The sequence below is a fragment of the Mesoplodon mirus genome, assembly GCF_964341445.2.
Source record: "Mesoplodon mirus genome assembly, chromosome: 2".
Classification (NCBI taxonomy): Eukaryota; Metazoa; Chordata; class Mammalia; order Artiodactyla; family Ziphiidae; genus Mesoplodon; species Mesoplodon mirus.
The window spans coordinates 204,049,713-204,074,219 of record NC_138977.1 but is presented as its reverse complement, the minus strand read 5'-3'; the positions used below and the strand labels follow the sequence as shown (position 1 = coordinate 204,074,219).

At 49.3% G+C, this 24,507-nt stretch overlaps 2 protein-coding genes across 4 annotated transcripts in view; both read left to right on the top strand.

The window, feature by feature from the left end:
• Positions 1–6,747: 6,747 nt before the first annotated feature.
• The window catches only part of LOC309816317 (uncharacterized protein C10orf95 homolog), a gene marked incomplete at its 5' end in the record, with an annotated part of 234,588 nt that continues 216,828 nt past the window's right edge, over positions 6,748–24,507 (top strand). Inside the window, 2 exons of the mRNA XM_082643648.1 lie at positions 6,748–7,437; positions 11,865–12,298. Of these exons, the coding sequence (XP_082499774.1) occupies positions 6,748–7,407 (660 nt within the window). The 3' untranslated portion in view covers positions 7,408–7,437; positions 11,865–12,298. The remainder of the gene's footprint in view (positions 7,438–11,864; positions 12,299–24,507) is intronic.
• Positions 17,036–24,463, top strand: CUEDC2 (CUE domain containing 2). 3 transcript variants are annotated; one of them, XM_082641495.1, is made up of 9 exons: positions 17,036–17,169; positions 22,480–22,566; positions 22,922–23,065; positions 23,160–23,221; positions 23,309–23,430; positions 23,516–23,698; positions 23,841–23,902; positions 23,989–24,049; positions 24,134–24,463. In XM_082641495.1, exons 2-9 carry the CDS (start codon positions 22,493–22,495, stop codon positions 24,278–24,280), a joined length of 855 nt encoding a protein of 284 aa, XP_082497621.1. In that variant the 5' UTR covers positions 17,036–17,169; positions 22,480–22,492; the 3' UTR covers positions 24,281–24,463. The 3 variants fall into 3 exon arrangements, with proteins under 3 accessions (XP_082497621.1, XP_082497623.1, XP_082497622.1); XM_082641497.1 differs by having other exon boundaries at positions 22,390–22,566; XM_082641496.1 differs by having other exon boundaries at positions 17,036–17,230.

The window sequence follows — 24,507 nt, the reverse complement described above, 5'->3', positions numbered from 1 at the left end:
CCATGAACCTTGCCCCCAGCGTTCATTTCCCACCAGTCTGTCTCACTTTCCTCCTCCCCAGTCCTGCCTTTTCAGACCCTCTTCTTACCTCCTAGGTCTCCCCTTGGCCACACACACATCACCTCTTTTCTAGACTTCAAGCAATTGATGAAACCCCTCATGCTCCAGAAAGCCCTCATGACTAGAAGGAAGATTAACCATTTCTCCCCCATCCTTACCACTTACCCCCATCTATGCTTTACTGGCTGTGAGAATAGAGGGCAGGAAGGGCAGGAAACTGGCATTCAGCATAGAGTCTGGTACACTAGGGCCTCCATACATTGACTAAAGGAGTCCCTCTGCCGTTCCATCTCTGGCCAGCATGTGCCTTTATTTCAAAGCAACACTGAGGCTTTACTTAGCCCTCCCTGGGTATCCCGTGGGGGAACAGGAGAATGAGGAGAGCTGCCAAGGGGCTGGAACTGGATGTGACCTTATAGGAAAGACTTTGGCTCCTGTGTTGCACTGAATACCCCACTCTGAGTTCCCTCAGCCCTCTGATTTTATAGACAATGTAACCAGTTACCCTTTTTTGTCAGCACCAGGGCTGGGCCTTGTGATTATCTCTGATTTCCCTTCCCAGTTGTCAAGCACAGAGATAACTGGGAGGGGACATGGGGTGCAAATGAAGATCATATCGCCTGCCTTCTTGAGTCATACCAGAGTCTCTGGATCATGGGAGAGAGACATACAAAAACTCTCCCTGAAGTTCTCTCCTTCCTTGGCTTCTGACCTCTGTGATCTAGGTTCCACCATGCTCTCCTCCTACCTAAGAACTCCTCCTCGGGCCCCTTCACCAGGGTACTTTTTCCCAGGGCTTTCTTAGTTGCAGAGAGGGTCCCCCAAATTTCCATTTTCAGAACTCTGCACACATTCACTTAAACTTGTCAGGCCATACACTATATGGGGTAAAAGGGACTTCAAAAACAAGATTGCCTGTTGGTGGGAATATAAATTGGTGCAGCCACTATGGAAAGCAGTATGGAGGTTTCTCAAAAAAACTAAAAATAGAACTACCGGACGTCCCTGGTGGAGCAGTGGTTAAGAATCTGCTTGCTAATGCAGGTGACACGGGTTCGATCCCTGATCCGGGAAGATCCCACATGCCGCAGAGCAACTAAGCCCATGCACCACACCTACTAAGCCTGTGCTCTAGAGCCTGCGAGCCAGAACTACTGAGCCCACGCGCCACAACTACTGAAGTCCGCGCACCCTAGAGCCTGCATGCCACAACCACTGAGCCTGCATGCTGCAACTACTGAAGCCCATGTGCCTAGAGCCTGTGCTCCACAACAAGAGAAGCCACCACAGTGAGAAGCCAGCGCACTGCATGAAGACCCAACACAGCCAAAAATAAATAAATAAATAAATAAATAAATAAATTAAAAATAGAACTAGCATATGACCCAGCAATTCCACTCCTGGGTATTTATCTGGAAAAAAAATGAAAACACTGTTTGAAAAGATACATGCACCCCCTTGTTCATAGCAGCATTATTTACAATTGCCAAGATATGGAAGCAACCTGTGTCCATCAAAAGATGAATGGATAAAGAACAAGTGAGCCTAGGGATTTCCCTGGCAGTCCAGTGGCTAAGACTCCATGCTCCCAATGCAGGGGGCACTGGTTCGATCCCTGGTCAGGGAACTAGATCCTGCACACTGCAACTAAAAGATCCTGCATGCCTCAACTAAAAGATCCCACACACCACAACGAAGATCCTGAGTGGCACAACTAAGACCCAGCACAGCCAAATAAATAAATATTTTTTAAAAAGAACATGTGAGCATATATATATATGTGTGTATATATATATACACATATATATATATATGCACACATACACAATAGAATACTACTCAGCCATAAAAAAGAATGAAATTTTCCCATTTGCAGCAACATGGATGGACTTGGAAGGTATTATGCTAAGTGAAATAAGTCCGACAGAGAAAGATAAATACTGTATGATTTCATTTCTACGTGGAATCTAAAAAATAAAACAAACTAGTGCATATGAGAAAAAAGAAACAGGACTTCCTTGGTGGTGCAGTGGTTAAGAATCTGCCTGCCAATGCAGGGGACACGGGTTTGAGCCCTGGCCCAGGAATATCCCAAATGCTATGGAGCAGCTAAGCCCATGCGCCACAACTACTGAGCCTGCGCTCTAGAGCCCGTGCTCTGCAATGAGAAGCCACGGCAATGAGAAGCCCGTGCACCGCAACGAAGGGTAGCCCCCGCTCTCTGCAACTAGAGAAAGCCCGCGCTCAGCAACGAAGACCCAACACAGCCAAAAATAAATAAATTAAATAAATAAATAAATAAATAAATATTTTTTAAAAGTAGTTTTAAAAAAAAAAAGAAACAGACTCAGATATGGAGAACAAATTAGTGGTTACCAGTTGGGAGAGGGAACGAGGGAGAGGCAAGATAGGGGTAGGGTATTAAGAGGTACAAACTACTATGTATAAAATAATAAGTTAACAGGATATATAGTATAACAGGGAACATAGTCAATATTTCATAATAACTATAAATGGAATAGAACCTTTAAAAATTGTGAATCACTAAGTTGTACACCTGAAATTTATATAACATTGTACATGAACTATACCTCAATTGCCCTCAAAAGGCATAGGTGGAACGCAACAGATTGGCAGCCATGATGACACAGTGTAATATGGGCCAGGGTAGCAGCTGTTCTGGTAACTTCACCTATTACCTTTCCTTCATGACTACCCCACCTCCCATCTCCAGCCTGAATATAAAACTGCTGCTGGATAGCTTCCCAAACGTCCCACCTGAACCCAGCACTCCCTCAACTTCCGATCACCCCAATTGTTTCTTATTTCCAGGATTGTCTTGACTACCCACCCAGCTGACCAAGCTAAAAACATGTGCATCCACCTTTACCCTCCCCTCTCCATCCAGGCAGTTATATGGAATCAAGTCCAGATGAATCTACTCCCATGTCTCTTTTCCATTCCCTGATCTTGTTTTGGTTGTCAGTTTTCCTAAACTAGGATGTGAACCTCCTCCAAGACTGGCTTCCAGACTCTCTCCATCCTCTACTTTGCCCACAAAAGAGCCTCTGATCGTGGGGGTCACTGATCAGAAACTACTCAGGTTGCTGAATTTTGAAATTTTTCATAATAAAATTCTGGGGGAAAAACAGTCAGGGTGTATTGTTGATGCAAGCAACAGAAGACTTCACTCCATAGTATAATAACCTAAACATTTAATCTTCTAAAGACTAACATGATGGTGCTTTGAAATAATTTTTTAAATGCCCATTTCATTATGTCTTTTGTGGTTAAATTTATATGAAGTAATGCAAGAGGGAAGAGATATGGGGACATATGTATATGTATAACTGATTCACTTTGTTATAAAGCAGAAACTAACACACCATTGTAAAGCAATTATACTCCAATAAAGATGTTTAAAAAAATTTATAAAGTAAACACAACCTGCTATCTGTATAAAAAGAGTCCACTCAAACTAGATTAAGTAGGAAAGGAATTTATGGGGAAAGGGAAATTGGATAAAGGTGATCAAAAGATACAAACTTCCAGTTATAAGATAAATAAATACTAGGGATGTAATGTATAACATGATGAGCAAAGTTAACACTGCTGTATGGTATAGCTGAAAGCTGTTAAGAGAATACACCCTAAGAGTTCTCATCACAAGGAAAAACTTTTTTCTCTTTTTTTTTGTATCTATATGAGATGATGGATGTTAACCAAACCTATTGTGGTAATCATTTCACAGTATATGTAAGTCAAATCATCATGCTGTGCACCTTAAACTTATACAGTGCTGTATGTCAACTATATTTCAATAAAACCGGAGGGGGGAAAAAGGGGATTTATTGGCTCACGTAACTTCAAAGTCCAGGATTCAAACGCTATCATCAGGACCCAGTTTCTCTGTCTGAGCTTTGGCTCCACTTCTTCTGCAGCTCTATGCTCAGAGAGATCTTCACCTCTGGACCCAGAACGGCATTCTTTCAGATCTCTGTCCAGGGCACAGAGCACTTCACTCTATGCAATTAGAGAACAAAACCCTGGGCTTGGCTCCCATTGGCCCAAATTGAGTCACATGGCTACCCTAAACCAATCACTATGGCCAGAAGGATAACAGTGATGATTGGTTTAGCCCTAAATCACCCAGGTAATTTAAGGATGAGCTAGAGCCAACTCCCCCAGAACCACTTTCCTGAGAGTAGATAAGGTGTGGGACCCAAAAAATCTGGGAGCTGTTACTGGAATCAGGGTGAATGAATGCTGAGAAACTCACAGCTTGGTCCTTATTTTTCTCATTTTTCCTGAAGACTGCCTCCCCAGTCTCCTTCAGCAAGCATGTCAGAACCAATATTAAAACACAGGCTTCTCACTGTCCCAGGCTCCAACTTGAGCTTGGTCTCACACTCTCCTCATCTCCCACCCAGGTATGAGCAGATCCCCATGGGGGAGAAACTGGCCAGTCACACAGGGTCCATCACTGAGCTCCAGGCTGGGGTGAGGTCTATAATAGGTAGTTTTGCACATTCCTCAAGTGCTGGGATTTGGAGGGGGGGCAAAGTTATAAATGGGAGTGGGGAGGTATATTAATTTCCTACTAACGCTCTAACAAATAGCCACAAACTTAGTGGCTTAATACAAATCTATTACAGTTTTGGAGGCTGGGATTCTGTCCCATAAACTAAAGTCAAGGTGTTGGCAGGACTGCATTCCTTTCTGGAGAGTCTAGGGAAGAACCCCTTTCCTTGCCTTTTCCAGCTTAGAGGCTGCCTACATTCCTTGGCTCATGACCCCTTTCATCTTCAAAAGCAGCAAGAGCTGGTTGACTCTTAGTTTCACATACTATGACTCTTCAGCCTCTCTCTCCCACATTTGACTCCTGTGATTACACTGGGCCCACCCAGATAATCCAGGATAATCTATTTTAAGGACTGCTAATTAACAATCTTAATACCATCTGCAACCTTAATTCCCCCTTGCCATGTAATATAACATACTAACAAGTCTCCAGGGGTCAAGCCATGGACATCTTGGGGGCGGGAGGCCTCCCCCAACAAAGGTCACTATGTCCTGGGACCAGTTCTTAAGTGGACAGAGGGAGAGGCTCCCTTCTTGGAGCTGTTGGGTAGGGCGTGTTAGATACATACCCTAACCTAGTCCTAGCTGCTGTTCTCACTAGGCCACTGGCCTGAATTAGACTTGAGAGAGTGGCTCAGTCAGGAATAAAGAAATGTGACATCACCAGGCTGAGTGTGGGGGACCTCCTCAGAGGGTAGCTGGGCTTTGGGGGATACTGAGAATCTAGAAGAACCTATGGGGGTTAGTCATGATGCTGCTTAAGTCAACAGAAGAAGGGGAAGGAAAGTATGATGGCCTGGCGGCCTAGAAACTGGAAGAGGGTATCCATTTTAATCATCCAGCAACTACTACCCACTGGGGAAGAGAGGTGGAAGGGCATGACCTGCAGCCAGAGGGAACTGGAGCTCAGACAGTGCTCAACCCATCTGAACGAAGCAACCTTTCTGGCTTCACCCAAGTAGATTCTGGGCTTTGGAATCATTTGCACTGGGTTCAAATCCCACTGTGCCAGTTATAGACTATGTGAACCTGGGAAAGTGGCCTAACTTCTCTGAATCTCTTGTTCCTTATCTATTAAATGAGAATGATACCACCATGTTCTTCACATGGCTAATATGAATTAGAAGTTCTTTTTAAAAAAAGTTAGAAGCTCTTAAGGAACATTCTAGAAGGGAGGACTGTCAGATAGTCTGAAAGAAGCCCTAGCATGGATTGGTGATTAGGCTATTGCTGAGAGCACAAGTCTTGAGACAGACACGGGGTTGAATTCTGCCCTTACCATAACTAGCTGTGTGAGTCTGGACAAGACACTTAACCTATGTAAGCCCCAGTCATGGAATGCTTTATTGTGTACCAAATCTGAGACAAGCAGCTTCTTGCTATGTAAAGTCAGAAAAATATTAGTACCTCATTCCTAGGGTTGATGTAAACTTGAGGTTAGATGCTCATAAGCAACTTGATTCAGTGCCTGGTGTGCAGGAGCTTCACTCAAATGTTAGGATAACTCAACCCACCTGGGTGGAAAAAGGGGATGTGGAGAACAGGGAGCTAACTTGACTGGAAAGGCCACTGGATGTCCTCAGCGAGGCTCACCCAGTGTAGACACAAGCTGGCTGGCTCCGGGCCAGCTCAAGGTGTTTCCCTTTGCCTGGAAACCGGGAGGTGTGGCTGAGGCGGGGCATGGAGGAGAGCAGCTCAACTAAAAAGTGGTGGAGAGGAGCCCCGCTCTTGGATCTCTCTGGTTCCCCCAAATGCTGGGGACCAGCTCCCCAAGGCTAAAGGAGACAAGTGAGTAGGGAGCCACCTGGGAAGAGCATTTCAGGACTGGGGGCTTGAAAAAGGCTTGGGCCCTTCTTGCCTGCTGGGAGCCTGGGGTTTGGGTCCAGCCCTAGGACAAGAGATGAGGTGGGAGCTAAACTCCTTAGGAAGAGTTCCCGAATGGGCACACGTGCAGGGACCCCTGCTGTGAACCAGAGCCCCAGGTAACCAGGCCCCAGGGTGGGTGGTGGAGATGAGAACAAAGTGCACCCACACCCCACACCCCCACCCCAGGTCTGGACCAGGACGAGGCCCCAGTAACAATGCCGGCCGCCTGAGCTTCACACCATGTACACATACTGCTGCCTGGCGCCTGGGCAGAACGTCTGGCCTCTGCTGCAGCACCTCACCTACACCTACCTGCCCGCCCCTCCGCTGCTGCCCCCCATTCAGGCCCACAACTTCTGCAGCCGGCCCCCGAGCCTGAGCGCGGGCGGGTGGGCGGCTCCGCGGGAATACCACTGCTTCCACGCCACAGGCGCGACGCTAGTGGTCACGCCGCCCTTGTGGGCCTTCCCGCAGGCCTACGCCGCGGCCCTGCAACCGCTGTTCCCAGCGCCCGGCTACCCAGGGCCGTCGCTGCAGGAGCCCGCAGCTGCGGGGCTGGCGGCGGTCGAGAGCGGGACGCAGTGGCCGGAAGGCGGCAGCCTGCAAGCTGAGCTGCGCTGGGGGCGCGTGGAACGTACGCTCGGGCCGGGACTCGAGCTGCCGGACTTCGTGCGCCGGGAGTTGCGGCGAGCGTACGGCACGTACCCCCGCACCGACGTGCGCGTCACCTATCGCGGCGGCGAGTTCCTGCTGCAGGGCGCGCCGCGCGTGCGCGAGCCCGAGCACCGTATGGAGAGGCGAGTGGTGCGCCGGCCAGCCGGCAGCTGCAGCGGCGACAGCAGCCCCGCGGGGGAAGCGGCGGAGCGCGGCCGCCGGAAGAAGAGGAAAGACTTGAGCTGAGGGCGCCGCGAGGCCCGGCGGCCGGTCAGGGTGAGCACGCGCGCGGCTCTCCTCCTGCCGCCACAGCTGTGCGCTGGGGCTGGGTGCACCTGTCACCTCTTTTTTTTTTAACCACCGCCCACTTCCTGCACTTCCTTGATTTCTCTCAGGTTATTGCTGGATGGCGGGGCAAGGGCGAGAATGGATCAAGGACATCTCTGAGTGGGTGTCCTATTAACTCCTTCCTTCTACTTGGACTTGGGAAGCCTGAGTGTGTGTGGTGGAAGGAGGGCCTGAACCCTTTGTTTCCTCTCTCCTTCCTCCCCATCTTCTTCCCTTTTGAATCCTGCCCTGCAATAAGCCCCCACTTTCGCTTTTTCCTCTCCTCCCTCCAGCAAAGCTCTCCACACTCCCCAGGCTGAGGGCCCACCTATCCCCAGCTTGTAAGAAAAGTAAATAAATGAGTGAAGTCAAGTGTAGGCTTCAAGATCATTTTTATGCTTGGGGTTAGGGGTTTTTCTTCATCTGTGTAATGTGAGCCTTACTTTCCATCTTGGGGTACAAGGTGTTGGAGGTGAGGATTAGAGTGGACCTCTGGAAAAAGTGTGCTTCCTCACTGGCTGGGCCTCACTCTCCCTTAACCAGCTCCCTTCCAGCGCAAGAGGACACTCTTCTAGGTCCTGAGGCCCACCACCCCCAGAGAGATTCCGAGGGCATAAGCTATTTTGTTGAGGCGCGGATGACAAGCATGGCTGAGGAAGGCCGAGGAGGGGATCCATAATCAGATCCATAATGGCTCTGACATTTTCTAGACTCTGAGCCTCAGTTTCTTCATCTGTAAAAGAAGAAGAAAACCAACCCAGCCTACCTGGAAAATATACCAACGTTTAAATTTAAGATGAATGTCACTTCTTGTCTCCTGATTCTTGCTAACAGTGTTTAATAGGGTGAATTTGCAATAGTATAGGAGTTTGCTGGAGGGTTAGGCCACACATGCAATTTTAACTAAGGGTCTGGCCAGACCACCAGATCTGATGCCCAGGCTGTATAAATTTGGCTCCTATTGGAACTGCATTCACTGAACTTCCATTTGTGGTTGGCCAACAGCTACCTGGGTATACAGGTATGTTATTGAACTGTAGATCACTTGATTGAACACTGCTGTATTTATGAGCTTCCTGGAGAAGTTCTGTTAAACCTCAGCATTTGGTAAAGCTGTTTCTACTGATAAGTAGTTTGCTTTTATCTTTGAATCACCAAGGATCTCATAATTGATCATATTTTTCTATTTGCCCTGGTTTCTAGGGAGCCAAATTTGCCTAGCATCTTTTGTGTAAAACCTTGATCCTGAACTGTTGCCCCTAGTTTCATCTTATTTTCCTTTCCTTTCTTTTTTTTTAATTATAAAGACACAGGGAGGTGTTGTAGTGTGATGGGTTTGCTGTGTGACCTTAGATGAATTGCTTAATGTCCCTGAACCAATTTCCTCATTGCAAATGGGGATGATGGTATTAGGACCTATCTCATAAGATTATTGAGAAGGTACTGTGAAATCCTGCACAAAAAATGTTTACCACAGTGCCTGTCATGTACTAAGTGCTCAAAGGGTAGTGTTTGTTTTTAAAAAGTAGTCTTCAATACAGAAGTTTATAAAATAGGAAGTTAAAATCTGTTCTAATATCCCTCACCCCCAAATGATCACTGAGGTACAATCTAGTATTTTCTACTATTTTTTTCCTGTTCACCTAGTATTAATTACATAAAATGAATTGCACAGTTTTGCTTGTTACATTATACATTAAGTATATCTTGGACATCATTTTGTGCCAATGCGCATGGAGTTACCTCATTCTTTAACAGTCATCCAATATTCTATAGCATTTGGATTCTTTCCAGTTTTTAGCTATTAAAAGTCCATCCAACAAATTTCTTGAGTGCCTTTTATTTGCCAGGAACTGTGGTAGGCCCTGAGGATACCATAGTGAATGAGACAGCCATGGCAGTTTCTGTCCTTATGGAAGATATTTAAGCTGAGATCTAAAGAATATGAAGAAGCTAGCCATTCAAAGAGAAGGGTGAGGGGAAGCCAGGCAGGAAGTATGGTGGGTGCAAACGTCCCAAGGAATGAAAGTTATCTTAATTCACTTGACAGGCATTTGAGAGCCCACAGTTTGCTGGGCAGTGTTCTAGGCACTGGTGCTACGGGAGAAAAACCAAACAACTCCCTGCCCTCATGGAGCCTACTTTAGAGGTGTAATGTAGAGAAACAGAGACTGACAACAAGCAAATGGGAATATATGACGTAATGTCATAAGTGATAAGTAATGGGGTGCTGTTTTCAACAGGATAGTTAGGGAAGGTTTCTCTGAAGAGGTGACTCTTGAGTGGAGACCTAATAAAGACCTTTATGAGCCATTTGAATAGCTGGGGGAGAAAAGCAAATACAAACACCCTTTGGCTGGGGTGTCCTTGTCCTGTGAGCGAGTGCGAAAGTGATAATTAATGAGGTTACAGATGAGGCTGGATCCTGTGGTACCTTGAAGCCATGTAGAAAATTTTGGATTTTATTCTTAGGGGATGGAGGGTTATGAGCAGGGGGAAATGTGATGAGATTTTTTTTTTTAAGTTATTCTGGGTACTGTGTGGAAAACAGACTATAGAGGGGCCATTTTGAAAATCGGGAGAGCAGTTAGGAGGCTTTTGAAGTAATACAGGCAAAAAATAAGCTGATGGCTTGGTCTTATTTGGAAGTTGTGAGGGTAATGAGAATAAATGTCCTTGGATATGCATCTTTATTCACATACACGAGTGTTAAATTGTGGACTCTGAAGTCTTAGAATTAGAAATCGAATCATTGGACCACGCCACCCTCGCAGCACGAGCACAGCCGGTGCCTAGATCTTTGGTTCTAAATTACATTCTCCAGTGAAAGGAACCAGTCCCCTTGGGGAAATGGCTGCTTCCAAGGCTGTGGCAGGGAAGGTACAGGATGAGACTGGAACAACTCGTGCCAGAAAATAAAGGACTGATCAAAAATGTCAAAAGAACAAAGGAGCCAACTTGGAGGGACTTCCACTGACCAAATCAAGGACAATTTAAGCATCGAAACAAATAATCACAGTAACAGATTATAACCTGCTGAATAAAATAAGGATCCCTAAGTCCATACTAATACTAACTAAAAAATACATATGAAAGGAAAGCTCTTCCTTATAGTAGAAGGAATAATGAAATTAGAAAATCACCATTCCCAATCATCAGAGTAGTGATTGATTCAGGTGAGTATCATTTCTGAATACTAAAACTGATGGGTGAAAGTTTGATGAGAAACTGGATATTTATATAGTTTCAAGTGTGTTCCAATAAGATATTTATTAATTACAAATTTTAAAATAGTAACCTGAAAAAAAATAGTAACGTGATAATATAATAGGGAAGACTTGTGGATAACACTTTAACCCCATTGCAGTAGTCCCTCTTAAAGTCTTTCTTACCATCTTTAATGGGTGTCTTAAAAAATTTTTTTTTTCAATTTATTTATTTTATTTATTTATTTTTGGCTGCATTGGGTCTTCGGTGCTGTACGCGGGCTTCCTCTAGTTGTTGCATGCAGGCTTCTCATTGTGGTGGCTTCTCTTGTTGCAGAGCACGGGCTCTAGGCACACAGGCTTCAGTAGTTGTGGCGCACGGGCTCTAGAGCTCAGGCTCAGTGATTGTGACGCTCGGGCTTAGTTACTCCGCAGCATGTGGGATCTTCCCGGACCAGGGATTGAACCCGTGTCCCCTGCATTGGCAGGTGGATTCTTAACCACTGTGCCACCAGGGAAGTCCCTAAAATTTTTTCTTTAACAGAGACAAATTGACATCATGTGCTCTCTGATATGTTAAACGGAAAAATATAACATCAGTTCAGCAGTAAGGTATAATCATGAGGAAACCTCAGATAAACCTAAATTGAGAGAAAATTGTTCAAAAATGTCAATGTCATAAAAGACAAAGGTTTCAGGTCAAAGGAGACAAAAAGAGGCATGAAAACTAAATGCAACACACGATCCTGTTTTGGATCCTGGACCAGAATGAAAATTGTTGTGAAGGACAGTGTTGGGACAAGTAACAAGATTTGAATGAGGACTGTAGATGAGAGAAAGCAGCATGGCAAAACGTTAACAGTTGGTCAGTCTGGTAGAAGGCTAAGCCAGAGTTCTTTGTACGATTCTGGCTACTTTTCTTTAAGTTTGAAATAATTTCTAACTAAAAATAAAAATAGCAATAATAAGTAAATTGAATCTCTGGATCAAAAAGGATACACATTTAAAATGTACTCTGTCACAGATTTTATGTTTTAATCTTAGAGAGTTGTCTGCATGCTGGTAAGCCTCCTCAAATCCTTTTTTGAAACAAGGCAGGCTTCAAGTAAATCATGAGTCTCATACCAAGTTAGGTGTGTTCTGAATCCCCTTCCTTCTCTATCGTCTCAGGTCCAGACCCTTGAAGTCTCTCAACTTCCCCCATCTCGGGACTACCCTGGTGGCTCAGTGGTTAAGAATCCGCCTGCCAATGTAGGGGACATGGGTTTGAGCCCTAGTCCGGGAAGATCCCACATGCCGCGCAGGAACTAAGCCCATGTGCCACAACTACTGAGCCTGTGCCCTAGAGCCCGCGAGCCACAACTACTGAGCCTGTGAGCCACAACGACCGAAGCCCGCATGCTCTAGGGCCCACGTGCCGCAGCTACTGAGCCCGCATGCCTAGAGCCCATGCTCTGCAACAAGAGAAGCTACTGCAATGAGAAGCCCGGGCACCGCAACGTGAAGAGTAGCCCCCACTCTCCGCAACTAGAGAAAGATCGCACGCAGCAACGAAGACCCAACACAGCCAAAATTAATTAATTAATTAAAAAAAAAAGAACTAAGTACATACCCCCCAAAATTCCATTCACAGGAATTAAAAAAAAAAAAAAACCAAAAAAAAACACTTCCCCCATCTCTGAGAATCCGCATTGCTCACATTCTTCCCCCAGGTCTTCCACATATGCCCTGGAAATGCCCAGAGACTGCAAGCAATATACCCCTATCCCCCAGCCCCAGTGAGGGAGGAGGCCCCCAATTACAGGCTTTTTGAAGGAAGTACTGCCACTCAGCTCAGTCCAACATGCCAATCCTTCCAAACCCCAGTGCTTGCTCCAGCCCTAGGATGTAAAGAAGCCCTGCAGGGAGCCTAGATGCTTCTTTGTTTGTTCTTTTCTTTGAACTTAACCCTTAGAAGCTTAGAACTCATAAAGCATCTGGGCTGCCAGGGACTTTACTGTTCACCTGGCCCAACCTCCTCAGTTGACCTTACGCTGGGAAACCAAGGCCAGAGAGAAGGAGTGACTCACCCAATGTCACACAGTAGGTGGGAATCCAGAGCTTCTAGATCCCAGCAGGGCTTGGGCTACCAAACTCATCTTGATGGCCTTCTCCTCCTGGCCTCGCCACAGCTTTACCCAACCCTGGCATCTGGTCTAGAGCCCTTTGCTCAATAAACCCTGACTGACCAATTTTAAACCCTATCCTACCTCCCAGTTGGGTAGCTCACATCCTACTGAAGGGAGGATAATAAGAATCATAACAGGGAGTTCCCTGGTGGCCCAGTGGTTAGGATTTGGTGCTTTCACAGTGGAGGCCCAGGTTCGATCCCTGCAGGGAACCATCCCACATGCCATGTGACATGGCACAGCCAAAATACAAAAAAAAAAAAAAGAAGAATCATAGCAATCTCACACACTTAACTGAGAACTTACTATGTGCAGGCACTGTGCTAGACCCCTGTACAAAAACTATCATTTAATCTTCGCAAAAACCTTGATGTGGATATAATTATTATTCCCATTTATAGACAAGGAAACTGAGGCCGATAGAAGTTAACAACTTACCCAAGGGTACACACAGAGAATACACCTGGGAAATCTGACTGTAGCCTTAACATCTAGGCCAAACTTCCTCTTCATACATGAGACACACTCAGCAAAACACAAGGAACGTTTATTGAACAGCCACTCTGTGTAGGACACAGGACTAGACACTATGGGGCTCATGAATCAAGCCCCACTGGAAGCGGAGTGCAGAGGATTTGTAGGAGATCGTATGCATCATTGAGGGGTTGAAGAAGATTCTTGTAAGATGCATCTGAGAGAGGCTTTGAAGGATGTATAGGATTCCAACAGACAGTGATGGAATGGAGGTGTCCCAGGAAGAACTGGGGAGGGATCAGCGTGAATAAAAGCATGGCAGCAGGAGCAGGAAGTAGCAGGGTTTCATTGGAGGACAGGTTATAACCAGGGAGCAATGGAAGATCAGGCTTGAAAGCTAAGTGGAGGCCATACTTTGAAAGACTTTAATGGCAAGGTGAGGAGTTTTGGGGAGCCATTGAAGTCTTTGACAAGAAGAGTAACTCGAAGTTCTTAAACGTTCTGGCAGGTGGCAGCACCTGACTGGGACGCTGTGAGTCTGAGAGAACAGGTCCCCCATGACCTCAGTATTGACCGTACAGCACAGCCGGGCACCAGAACGGAGTCCCAGGGGCATTTGCTAGAGCTCACAGCTATGGAATTCAGTTCTCAGAGCCACATGGCCAAAGTTCTCTTAGCCTTGACGCTGCCCTCCTGTGCTCCCTTCTGTGAATTTCCCCCCATTCCCAGGATGTGTCAGAAGAGGAACCTGGGATCTCAAGATTCCTCCTATCCCATTGAGGGTCTGAGCCTGGAGCTGAAAATAGGGGCCCATTGCTAGGGAAAGAGGTAAGGGTTCTCTAAATTCTAACAGGATACTGATGTAGGATATGAGGGGAGGGGACTCAGGGCTGTGGTAGGGATTCCGTGGGTACTGCAGAGTCAGACCCATCATCTCCTGCCCAGATATGCTCCTGGTGGGGCCAGATGTGGACTGGATGGGCAAGGGGCTAGGGGAACAGCCAGAACATGTACACTGAGAAGGGCATTTCTCTAGAGAATGAGTGGCTTCCTGAGCCAAAGAGGACCCACAAGATGTGGATCCCCAAGATAGAGAGAGGTCCAGGAGTCCCAACTCCCTGAAAATCTCTCCACCTGAAGTGAAGATCTGAAGTACCTGGGATAGATAAGGGAGCAGAAGAGAGAGACTTCCCTGAAACACACATTGACTTTCTACAGAGTTAAACTGAGGGCTGGGATGCTATTCCCATTCACAGGGCAGACCTGCAGCCTATCCCGGGAGATGGAGAGGCAAGCTGGCAGGCTCAGGAGTCACCCTACCCCCACCCTGCTTGAGTTGAGAGAAAGGGGTCTGCACTTACCCATGAAGCCTCTTCTCTCCCTCCTGGAGCTGGATCTACAGTGATGCTCCCAGAGACTGCTCCTTAAATAGGGCCCGCCCCAGCCAACTCCCACCCCTGCCCCATCCTGGCTCTTCTGAGAAAGGAAGAAGGTGTGGGAGGGCCAGGCACCCTGCCCAGAGAGCCCTTGCTGACCTCAAGCAAGAGTGGGGACCCTCCTCTTCCCCCCCCACCCCATCTTTCAAAGCGTTCCCTTCCTCACCTCAGTCTCCGAGTCCCTCCCACCCCTTGAGACCAGCCAGCTGGGTTCTTTCTCTGCTCTTAATGTCTGGGAAATCTCTTTATGCCTAATTCAAGCCCAATTTCCTCATTCTGAGGTTGGATGATGGGGAACTGATGTGCTAGGGGAAGCTTCAGCGCAGGCTTCTGGCTTCTCCCATCAGCTCAGGAGACCCAGCATCTGTTGCAGAATTCATTTGACAGAATGGGGAGAGAGGAGGTATCGCTATACCTCCTTTCACCTCATGTAGCTTCAAGCACCATCCAAAGCATAAGTGGAGTTTGTTCCTATCCTGTGGAGAGAGATTGAGACCTGAGGGGACAGCAAATCAGGAGCTTAAGGTCCAGCCTGCTGTGGAATGTCGAGAAGGACAAGTGTTCCCTGGATCCCCTGCCTTACAGTTTGTGTGTGTCCTTGTGCCTGTGGTGGTCCCTCTCCTCAGCCCACTCTCTGTCCTCTGACTCCAAAACCTAACCCTTGCTGCACAGAGTTGAGACTCTCCAGGGTCTGAACTGGGAATTGAGGGGCTCCCTCTAAATGGTCTTTCCCATCATCCTTCCCCGAAAACTCAGGAAGTTCTTTCCCATGATAATATGTAGCTACATCCAACTGCTATTCAAGAAACAGGCCGTGGGGGAGGGGGAATGGTATGCCTCAGGGATGGCCACAAGGGTCCTGAGCCAGGACTAGGGACAGCTCTTCTGAGGAAACCTGAAAATTCCTGTAATGGAGGTAGTAGGGAGAGAAGAGTCATCAGTATTGTGCAATAGAGGGGGAGGGAGGATAGGGGACTGGGGGAGGGGAGCGATGGCCAAGTCTTTAGAGGGCTGGAAGGTATCCATCACCCCTTTCCCAGGGGCCTGCTTGGCCAGAGAACAAAGTGGCTGTCACCCCACCCCTCATTAACCCCAGCAGCACCAGGCTGGCAGCAGCAGTGCTTTTATGGGAGACACGTCGCCAAAGGTGCTCCCTCCTTCTTTCCTCCCCTTTCCTGCCTCCTCTCCCCAGCAGCCAACATCTTGCTCTCTTTGAGGCCAGAGGATCCTGGGGGGGGAGGTGGGAGGCTGCTGTGAGGGACAGGACTGGAAGAGGGAGCAGTGATCCCCTTTTGCTCCATATTTTGGCACTGCCTCAGTCCTTAGGGAAGAGAGGATGGGACTTTCTACCTTGGACTGTGAGCTCCTGTGGATAGGGATAATCTCAGGGTCCCCAGTGCCCTACAAGGGGGACTAGCCCTGAAAAGAAGCTCATCCCTGCTGATCGGGGATGGGAGAGTTCAGCCTTGAATGGAACTCCTTCCCTCATGACCCATTAAAGGGTTCTTGGGAAGGGAAGGCTATGGGCTTCCCCACAGGGTAGCACCGGGAAGCTCCGTAGCAGGAAGAGAAAGAGGAAGCTGAGGCCTTACAGGGTACTGGAGTTCAGCCGTCCTGTCCTAAATGAGAAGCCCTGCCAACTCGGGCATGAAGTTACTGGGGGTGGGCATGGCCTGCAGGCCGTCGTGGATCTGCGCTCAGGTGGATCCTCGCTCAGAGCACCTGCTGCCCCCCCCCATCCAAACCAGGCTCCAGGTCCCAAGACCCAGGCCCTGGTAACCCACACTAATCTTGGGGAAACATCGCTGTTAAGAGAATACAAAGGAGAGATAGACATGGCGGGTAAGTCAGCACTTAAGAGTTGTTGGGTGACAAGGCTTGAATATAGACTGGACACGAAGGGGGAGAGACACGGGATTTGGGGAAGAACACTGGGTCTAGGAGTAGGGCCACCAGAACCAACCAGGGAGAGACAAGGGCGGGGTGGGGGTGGGGAAGCTACAGGATTTGAGGGCGGAGATTTGGGGGCGAGGAAATAAGACGGATGGGAAGACACTGGGTGGGGTCAAAATGTTCTCCCGTCTGGGCAGACGGCAAGGCACTAGGAGGGGATAACAGTCAGTCACTGAGACTCCACCCACTGGCTGGATCTCCACGCCTAACTCCTCCGTACCCTCAACAAAAATGGCCGCCGAGGGAGCTCGCCCAAAGCTCTGAGACAAATGAGAATGGTAGCAGAAGCCCCGCCCAGTTGTGGGCATGCCCTTCTTAAAAATGGCTACCATAGCGCTTCTGGAAAGAAACCGCTCTGGGCCCCGCCTTTGATCTCGTTGGTGGGGCTGGGGGATGAGAGCTGCACCGCGCGGGACAAGTCGCCGGCGGCGCCCGACGGAGCAGGTGATTTCCCCTCCAAGCCCCGGCCCAGGGCTAAGAGAGTCGCGGAGAGCGTTGATCCAGGGTACCCGTCCTGTGTGTCTCCCCACGGTACCCCCGGGGCCCGCCGGAACCCCATCTCTGATTCTCGTCGTGGCCTATATCAAGGCACATCCTAGCTTGCTTAGGCCTCCCTCATCATGTGTCCCTCAGGGCCGCAACCGCATCCCTGTGCCCTCGGGCCCACTATTCTGGATGCTTATAGGTACTCCGCTAGCTCGTTTAGGGAGCTCCTGCTTCAGGGGTCGGCCATCATCGTGGTCCCACTTCCTGTATTCCCGCCTCCCCCCATTTGTGCTCCTGCCTGACTTTGGGTGCCGGAATCCCTTGTGTACCCATCGGTGTCCTTGGCTCCTCCAAGACCTGACTTGGGGGTCAGGGGACAATGATGTGCTCTGGAACCTGCGTTATGGGACGAGGGCCCCAGGAGCTGGGCTTCGTAGGGGCTGGGAGAAGCAGTGAAGACCTCGTTTCTAGACCCTCTTGAGTGCCCCAGACTTCTTCCACTCTGCTTCCCAGGATTCCTCCTCCCACATGGCCTTCTGCTCTCCCTCCACCTTGGGCGTCTCCCCACCCCAAGGGAACAACATGGTACTCCTTCCCCCAGTCTCACTTAAACTTGTCCAGGGGGCTTTTATGGAACATCTGGAAAGTCCAGGCCTGTGCTTGGTCCTGGGGATGCTCTCAGGCCAGCTGGGGGCAGTGAGGATGGGGCAGTCAGGGTTGGCTGCAGGAAGGAAGTGAGGCCTGCAGAGTGAGAGGCAAAGGGAAAGACATTCTGAATGGGGAGAATGGTGTGAGCAAAGATTCTGAGGTAGGCAAGAGGGCCAGCCAAACAGGAGAGGATCAGATTACAGGCTGGGGACTGACCATTTGCATCATGAAAGGTGGTATAGTGTAGTGGTTAACAATGAGCCAGACCGCCTGGGTGTAAATCTGCCATTAACTTACTGTGTGACCCCTGGGCAAGTTACTTAACCTCTCAGTGCCTCCATTTCCTTTTGGGTAATATCAATATGATATATTAGTATCTATATGTTAATGTAATTGTGAGGATTAGGTAAGTTAATACATGTAAAGTGCATAGAACAATCCTTGATAGATTGTAAGCAGTCAGTAAATGCTAAATATTTTTACCTTCATCAGAGGTGTTTAAACAGGACTCATGACAGGATGACAATCACTTTTTTTTTTTTGCGGTACGCGGGCCTCTCACTGCCGCGGAGCACAGGCTCCGGACGCGCAGGCCCAGCGGCCACGGCCACGGCCCACGGGCCCAGCGGCTTCGCGGCACGTGGGATCCTCCCGGACCGGGGCACGAGCCCGCGTCCCCTGCATCGGCAGACGGACTCCCAACCACTGCGGCACCAGGGAAGCCCGACAATCACATTTCATGGGTGCAGCTAACCAGTGAACCCTTATTTGGAGCCCCCAGGAAGTAATGGGGTTCTGTGGGCTATATCCAGAATTTGAAAAGTCTCACGGAAATCATGTTCTTACCCTGGAGAAGGCTGGCTGCTCAGGCTGCAGCTTCCCCAGCTTAGGGACTGTGGAGGAGAAATATTAGGAGAAGCCTCTGGGTAGGAAAGAGATGCTGAGGAAGCCTAGGGGGATGGAGAAGGGTGAAAAAGAAGTGGCAAGCTTTGAAGGCTGGGTGAAGTTTGGGCAGCCCAAGAACAGGAGGAAGGAGGATGTTCCATTAGGAGACAAGCTAGAGCAAAAGCTCAGGGCAGGAAGACTTTTTATTTGGGCACAGTGGGGTGTTTCCTAATAATAACTCCCTGGCTCTTGGACCTTGGTTAGAAACCTAGGGGCATCAGACACATCCCTGAGAGCTTCTTCCCTAGAAGCTTTCATGCAGCATCCGTGGACTTTCGTCCCAGCAGAGGTTGGCAGGCAACTGCTAGCAGGCAGGATTGGTATAACCCAGGGTGGATGTAGGTCTCCATAGGGGGCTGACTTCTTGGGGGAGCTGCATGATGGGATCTGGTATGCCCTGTCTGAGCAGTTCTCTTCCTCCCCAGGGCCTATGGTAGGGCCTGGAGCAAGAGGCTGTCCTCCCCTGGTAGGATAGGGCTTCTCAGTTTTGCTGTCCTAAGCGACCCCTGTGCTGTCACAGCAACTCTGTGTTACCAGTCAGGGGACAAGGGGACTGCGATACTAGATGGTAGCCCTATCTCAACCCAATTGGGGGTCTTGACATCTCCCCATCCCCTGGAGTAGCTCCTAGAATATACACTCACTCAACTAGGTGCCCTGGATTTATCTCCTGACTACAACAGTCAAGCCAGGTGACTTTGGGCAAGTCATTAAACCCACTGAGCTTCAATCTCTTCATTTCTAAAGTGGGGAGTAACTGTTTATTGAGTGTCTACTTCACAGGAGACACTGAGTGTACATTGATGAATAAGCCAGGAGTGTAGTCTCTGCCCTCATGAAACATGTGGAAGAAACATTAAACATTGCCCCAATAATGTTTTAATTATAGCTGTAAAAGGTACTGCTAAGTAAGGAAAAGTGTAGTCTGCAATGAGGGTGTAAGATAGAGGAGACCAAACCAGTTCTAAAGGGTCAGGGGAGCATCCCTTGAAGGAAATTGTAAACTGAAACCTGAAAGGTGAGAGGAGTTAGCAAGTGAAGGGGTGGAGGTGGCAAGTTGCCCAGGCAGAGGAAACAGTTTGTGCAAAGACCCTTGCTGTGAAAAAGCTGGAGTGCTGGCAAGCTGAAAGCAAGCTGGGGTGGAGGGGAGTGATCCTTGGTGGGGGCGGTGGGGGGGGCAGTGAGGCTGGAGAGATGTAGGCAGGAGTAAGGCCCTGAATTGAGGGCCACAAAAAGAATCTGGACTTATCTGAAGGGAAGCAGGAAATCACTGACAGATTTTAAGCAGAAAAAAGTGTGATATTTTGGTAAATATTGTACAGCCATGATCTTTGTAGAGGATAGGTTGTTGGGGGAAAGATGGTAGTGGGGAGAACATTTAGGAAACTCTTGCAGTTAAGGCAAGAGTTGGAGCCAAGTGGGAGTGGAGATGGAGACAAGTAGATATGTTGAGGGATAATGGTCAGGGCATGGTGACTGATTGGATGTGAGAAGGCAAGGGGTAGGATGGTGTCAGTGATAATTCCCGGACTTGTGGCAGGAACAGCTGGGTACATGGACATGCATATACTGAGGACAGCCTTGGAAGAATAAAAGACTTGGGAGAATGTCAGTTTGGGACATGTTAAGTCATCCCCACAGAGGTGTCAGAGAGGTAGACGTACAAGTGTGTAGCTCAGAGGAGGAGACTGGACTAGAGGATTGGACATTTGGGAATTGGTGACATGGAAGTTGGTACAAGATGTGGGCCCAGATGAGATCTTCCAGAGAGAGACAGTGCAGACTGAGGAGAAAGGAGAAGCAGCTTTGAGCCTGAGCTTTGCTGCCACATTTAGGGGGAAGCAGAGGAGAGGGGGACAGAGAAGGGAGCCTGAGAAGAAATGGGCCAGAGAGGTAGAAGAGAAAATAGGAGGATGTGATGCCTCCTAGACCAACATTGGTGCTACTTGAAAGGGCAAATATTAGGTGAAACTACAAGAAATTGCCTTTTTCTTTTCTTTTTGAGATCAAAAACAGGTAATATTGCAAAAAAAAAAAAAAAAAAAAAAAAAAAAAAACCACACACACACACACACACAAAACTTTGAAAAAGAAAAAACAGGTAATATTGGCAAGTTCATATGGTTCAACCTAATGAGACCAAAACCTGAAAAAGTAACTCAGCCCTTAGCCTGAGAAAATTCAGTAGAGCGGAAGCCAGACTGAAGTTGGGGAGAAGTGGATAGAATGGAGAATAATAAGGGAATAGATTCAATAGGACCTGGTGATTGATTGATTGCAGCAGGGGTTGAGAGACGGTGAAATCAAGGGTAACCCCCAAGTTTCAGGTTTGGCAGCTGAGTGAGTCATGTTAGCCGGTGAAACAGGAGGAGATGCCTGTTTGGAGGGGGAGTACACAGATCAGGAGGATATGGTGAGTTGGGGGTAGGTGAAGTTTGAGGTGCCCCTGAGTCTTCGGAGTGGGGTAATGAGCTGACATTTGGACTTGTGGGTCTGGAGCAGTTCTTTACCACCTAGATGTTCCTGACTACCAAATACAGACTTTTGGGAGTCAAAAGCATGTAAGCAGGAATGAAATAAGTCAATAAGTATTTATGGAGCACCTACTAAGTGCAGGCATTCTTCTAGGTGCTAGGGCTATACCAATGGATAAGACAAAGTACACCCCCCCCAAACTCCCTCTTCTTGAAGCTTACATTCCGTGGGGGAGGACAACAGGCAAATAAACATAAAGATAACATGGAGCTGTAGTATATGCTGTATAGAAAATAAAGCAGAGTAAGGGATTGGGGAGTATGGGGAATGCCTAATTTTGGTCAGTTAGTCAGGGAAGGTCTCTCTATGGAGGCAACATTTGAGCAGAGCCCTGGCAGAGGTGAGGGGATGAGCCATGTGGATATCTGAAGGAGACAGGTAGAAAGAAACTGGGCAAGTCTGAGGAATAGCAAGGAGGCTGCTGGGGCAGGAGTGGAGTTAGCAAGGAGGGAGTGGTGAGGTTGGAGAGGTAAGCAAAGGCCAGATCTTGTAGGGCTCTGTAGGCCTTGGGGCGGAGGATGGAAAGTCCTCCGTAGATAGGCCCAAGCTACTGGAAGGGCAAGGACCTGGCAGGAAGAGAGAATTCATGAAAGGCTTCCCCTTCTATCTGGGCCCCAGAGCCAGAAAAGCCCCTTTGTGCAGAGGGTGGGTGGCCCATTCTGGGTGGGGGAATGGCTGTGCTCAGTCCTGAGGCCTGCTTCTTGGGGGGCTGGACAATGGGTCCCTTGTGGTTGGACTTGGGGGCCAAGTGGCCCTCTCAGTGATGGGATTCCTCAGCCAGGAGGCATGTGACCTCAAGACCTTGGCTTCTTCCCAGAGGGTCTAGGCCTACTGTTGGGGAATGGGGTGGGGAGATGGGGAGAGGTCAGGGGGAGGGGGGAGGGAAACGTCCACTCTGGAAACTTTCTCCTGAGACAGCGTCCTGCCCTGTCTCAGGCTGGAGGAGGTGGAGAGATAGGCAGGCAGGGGGCTGTGGCTCTGCTTGAGGGAGCGGGGGAGGGCTGAAGAACTGGAAGCTATGGGCAACGTCAACAAATGGTTTCCACGCAGGGCAGGAGGGAGGAGCTGGCCGCCCCTGGACCTGGTGGGCAGGGGCAGGCAGAAGAGGGCCTGACAAGCCTCTGTCTTGTGTCCCTTCAGAAGAGGAGAGAGCATGGAGCTGGAGAGGATTGTCAGTGCAGCCCTCCTTGCCTTTGTTCAGACGCACCTCCCAGAGGCTGACCTCAGGTAGAAGCTGCTCTCCTAGAAGGGTCATGCTGGGGCCAGAGTTGGAGCTGCTGGGCAGTACTCTGGGCCCTGGCCGATGGAAAGACTGGGGTGGGAAGTACTCAGCCCTATTCCTCAGGTGGAGGAGGGCTGGTTATGATTTGCTGGTATGGCCTTAACCTCTCATCCTGTTCCTGCCACCCTTGTTAAACAGATGGGAAACCAAAGCTCTGAGGGGGTCGGGGGGTGGGTGGGATACTCTTCTGGGCTTAAGGCTTGAGGTCTGGCTCCTGGACCCCATGACGCCCAGGGCTGGAGTCCCAGGCTAGGTGGCAATGCTGGAGGTAACAGGGCTTGTCCTGTCCCCTTCCTGCAGCGGCTTGGATGAGGTCATCTTCTCCTATGTGCTTGGGGTCCTTGAGGACCTGGGCCCCTCAGGCCCATCGGAGGAGAATTTCGATATGGAGGCCTTCACTGAGATGATGGAGGCCTATGTGCCTGGCTTCGCCTACATCCCAAGGTGGGGCCTGGCTGGGACCAAGAGAAGGGGGAGGGCTGGCTGATTGTGGAGGGTGGGCAGAGTTGTCCTTTTACCGCCCTCCTTGCCTTTTCAGAGGTACAATAGGGGAAATGATGCGGAAGCTCTCAGGGCAGTTGAGTGGTGCCAGGAACAAAGGTGAGTCTGGGAATCGGGCACTTGGGTGGCTCAAACCCCCATCCTCCAAAGCCCTGGCAAACCTGTTGCTCTTTCTGCCTCTTTAAGAGAACCTGAAACCACAGAGCTCTGAGGTCCAAGGTCAGGTATCTGTCTCCCCAGAGCCTCTGCAGAGGCTCAAAGAAGAGATGATGTCTTCTCTGACTGCTGCTGGGGACACTCAAGATGAGGTACTGGTAGAGGAGGGTACCGACGAGGGAGCTAGGGCCCTGGAAAGGAGGAAGTATTGCCTCTTGTCAACATTTATGCCCACAGGCATCCGGTGCTGAGGAGGAACTGCTGCCAGGGGTGGACGTACTTCTGGAGGTGTTCCCTACCTGTTCGGTGGAGCAGGCCCAGTGGGTGTTGGCCAAAGCTCGAGGGGACTTGGAAGAAGCTGTGCAGATGCTGGTAGAGGGGAAGGAGGAGGGGCCTGCAGCCTGGGATGGCCACAACCAGGTATCCTCTGCTAGACGGCCCCCCCAACCCCATGTAACCTCAGCTATGTTCCACCTTAGTGTTAAGCCCCTGCCCCTAGCCTATCCCCATTTGCTTTTCCTGCTGGTACCCTAGGCCCTAGACAGGCTTCCCCTCTCTGCAGGACCTGCCCAGGCGCCTCAGAGGGCCCCAAAAGGATGAGCTGAAGTCTTTCATCCTGCAGAAGTGAGTCTGGGCTGGGCTGGGCCGGGCCGGGCCCTTAGAGGGTTTTCCTAGGGTGGCAGGAGCTTCACCCAGCCAGTTTTTGGCAGGTACATGATGGTGGATAGCGCAGAGGATCAGAAGATTCACCGGCCTATGGCTCCTAAGGAGGTGAGACGGTCACAGCTCCTAGGGTCGTGGAGTGGGTGCCACCGTCTCCTGGCTTCTGCTACTCACTACCTGATTGCCTGACAGGCTCCCAAGAAGCTGATCCGATACATCGACAACCAGGTAGTGAGCACCAAAGGGGAGCGATTCAAAGATGTGCGGAACCCTGAGGCTGAGGAGATGAAGGCCACATACATCAACCTCAAGCCAGCCAGAAAGTACCGCTTCCACTGAGGCACTCGCCAGACTCTGCCGGAGCCGTCTAGGCTCAGATCCCAGAGGGATGCAGGAGCCCTACACCTCCACACAGGGCCCACCCTAACTCCTGTCCCCCGTCTTTCCCTACTTCCTTGCTCCACAGTGTTAACCTCCTCTTGGAGCTGCCATGGGCACAGTAAAGGTAGCCCCAGGAAGGTGTGAGTGCATTCTGGTCATTTCACAGCTGGGGTGCTGGAGTACTG

Bases quoted from the DNA above. Each gene is read 5' to 3' on its own strand.
- CUEDC2 (XM_082641495.1), top strand. From the start codon at position 22,493: ATGGAGCTGGAGAGGATTGTCAGTGCAGCCCTCCTTGCCTTTGTTCAG. The intron at 23,066-23,159 runs GTGGGGCCTGGC...TTGCCTTTTCAG, and splicing joins GGCTTCGCCTACATCCCAAG to AGGTACAATAGGGGAAATGA. The intron at 23,699-23,840 runs GTATCCTCTGCT...CCCTCTCTGCAG, and splicing joins CCTGGGATGGCCACAACCAG to GACCTGCCCAGGCGCCTCAG.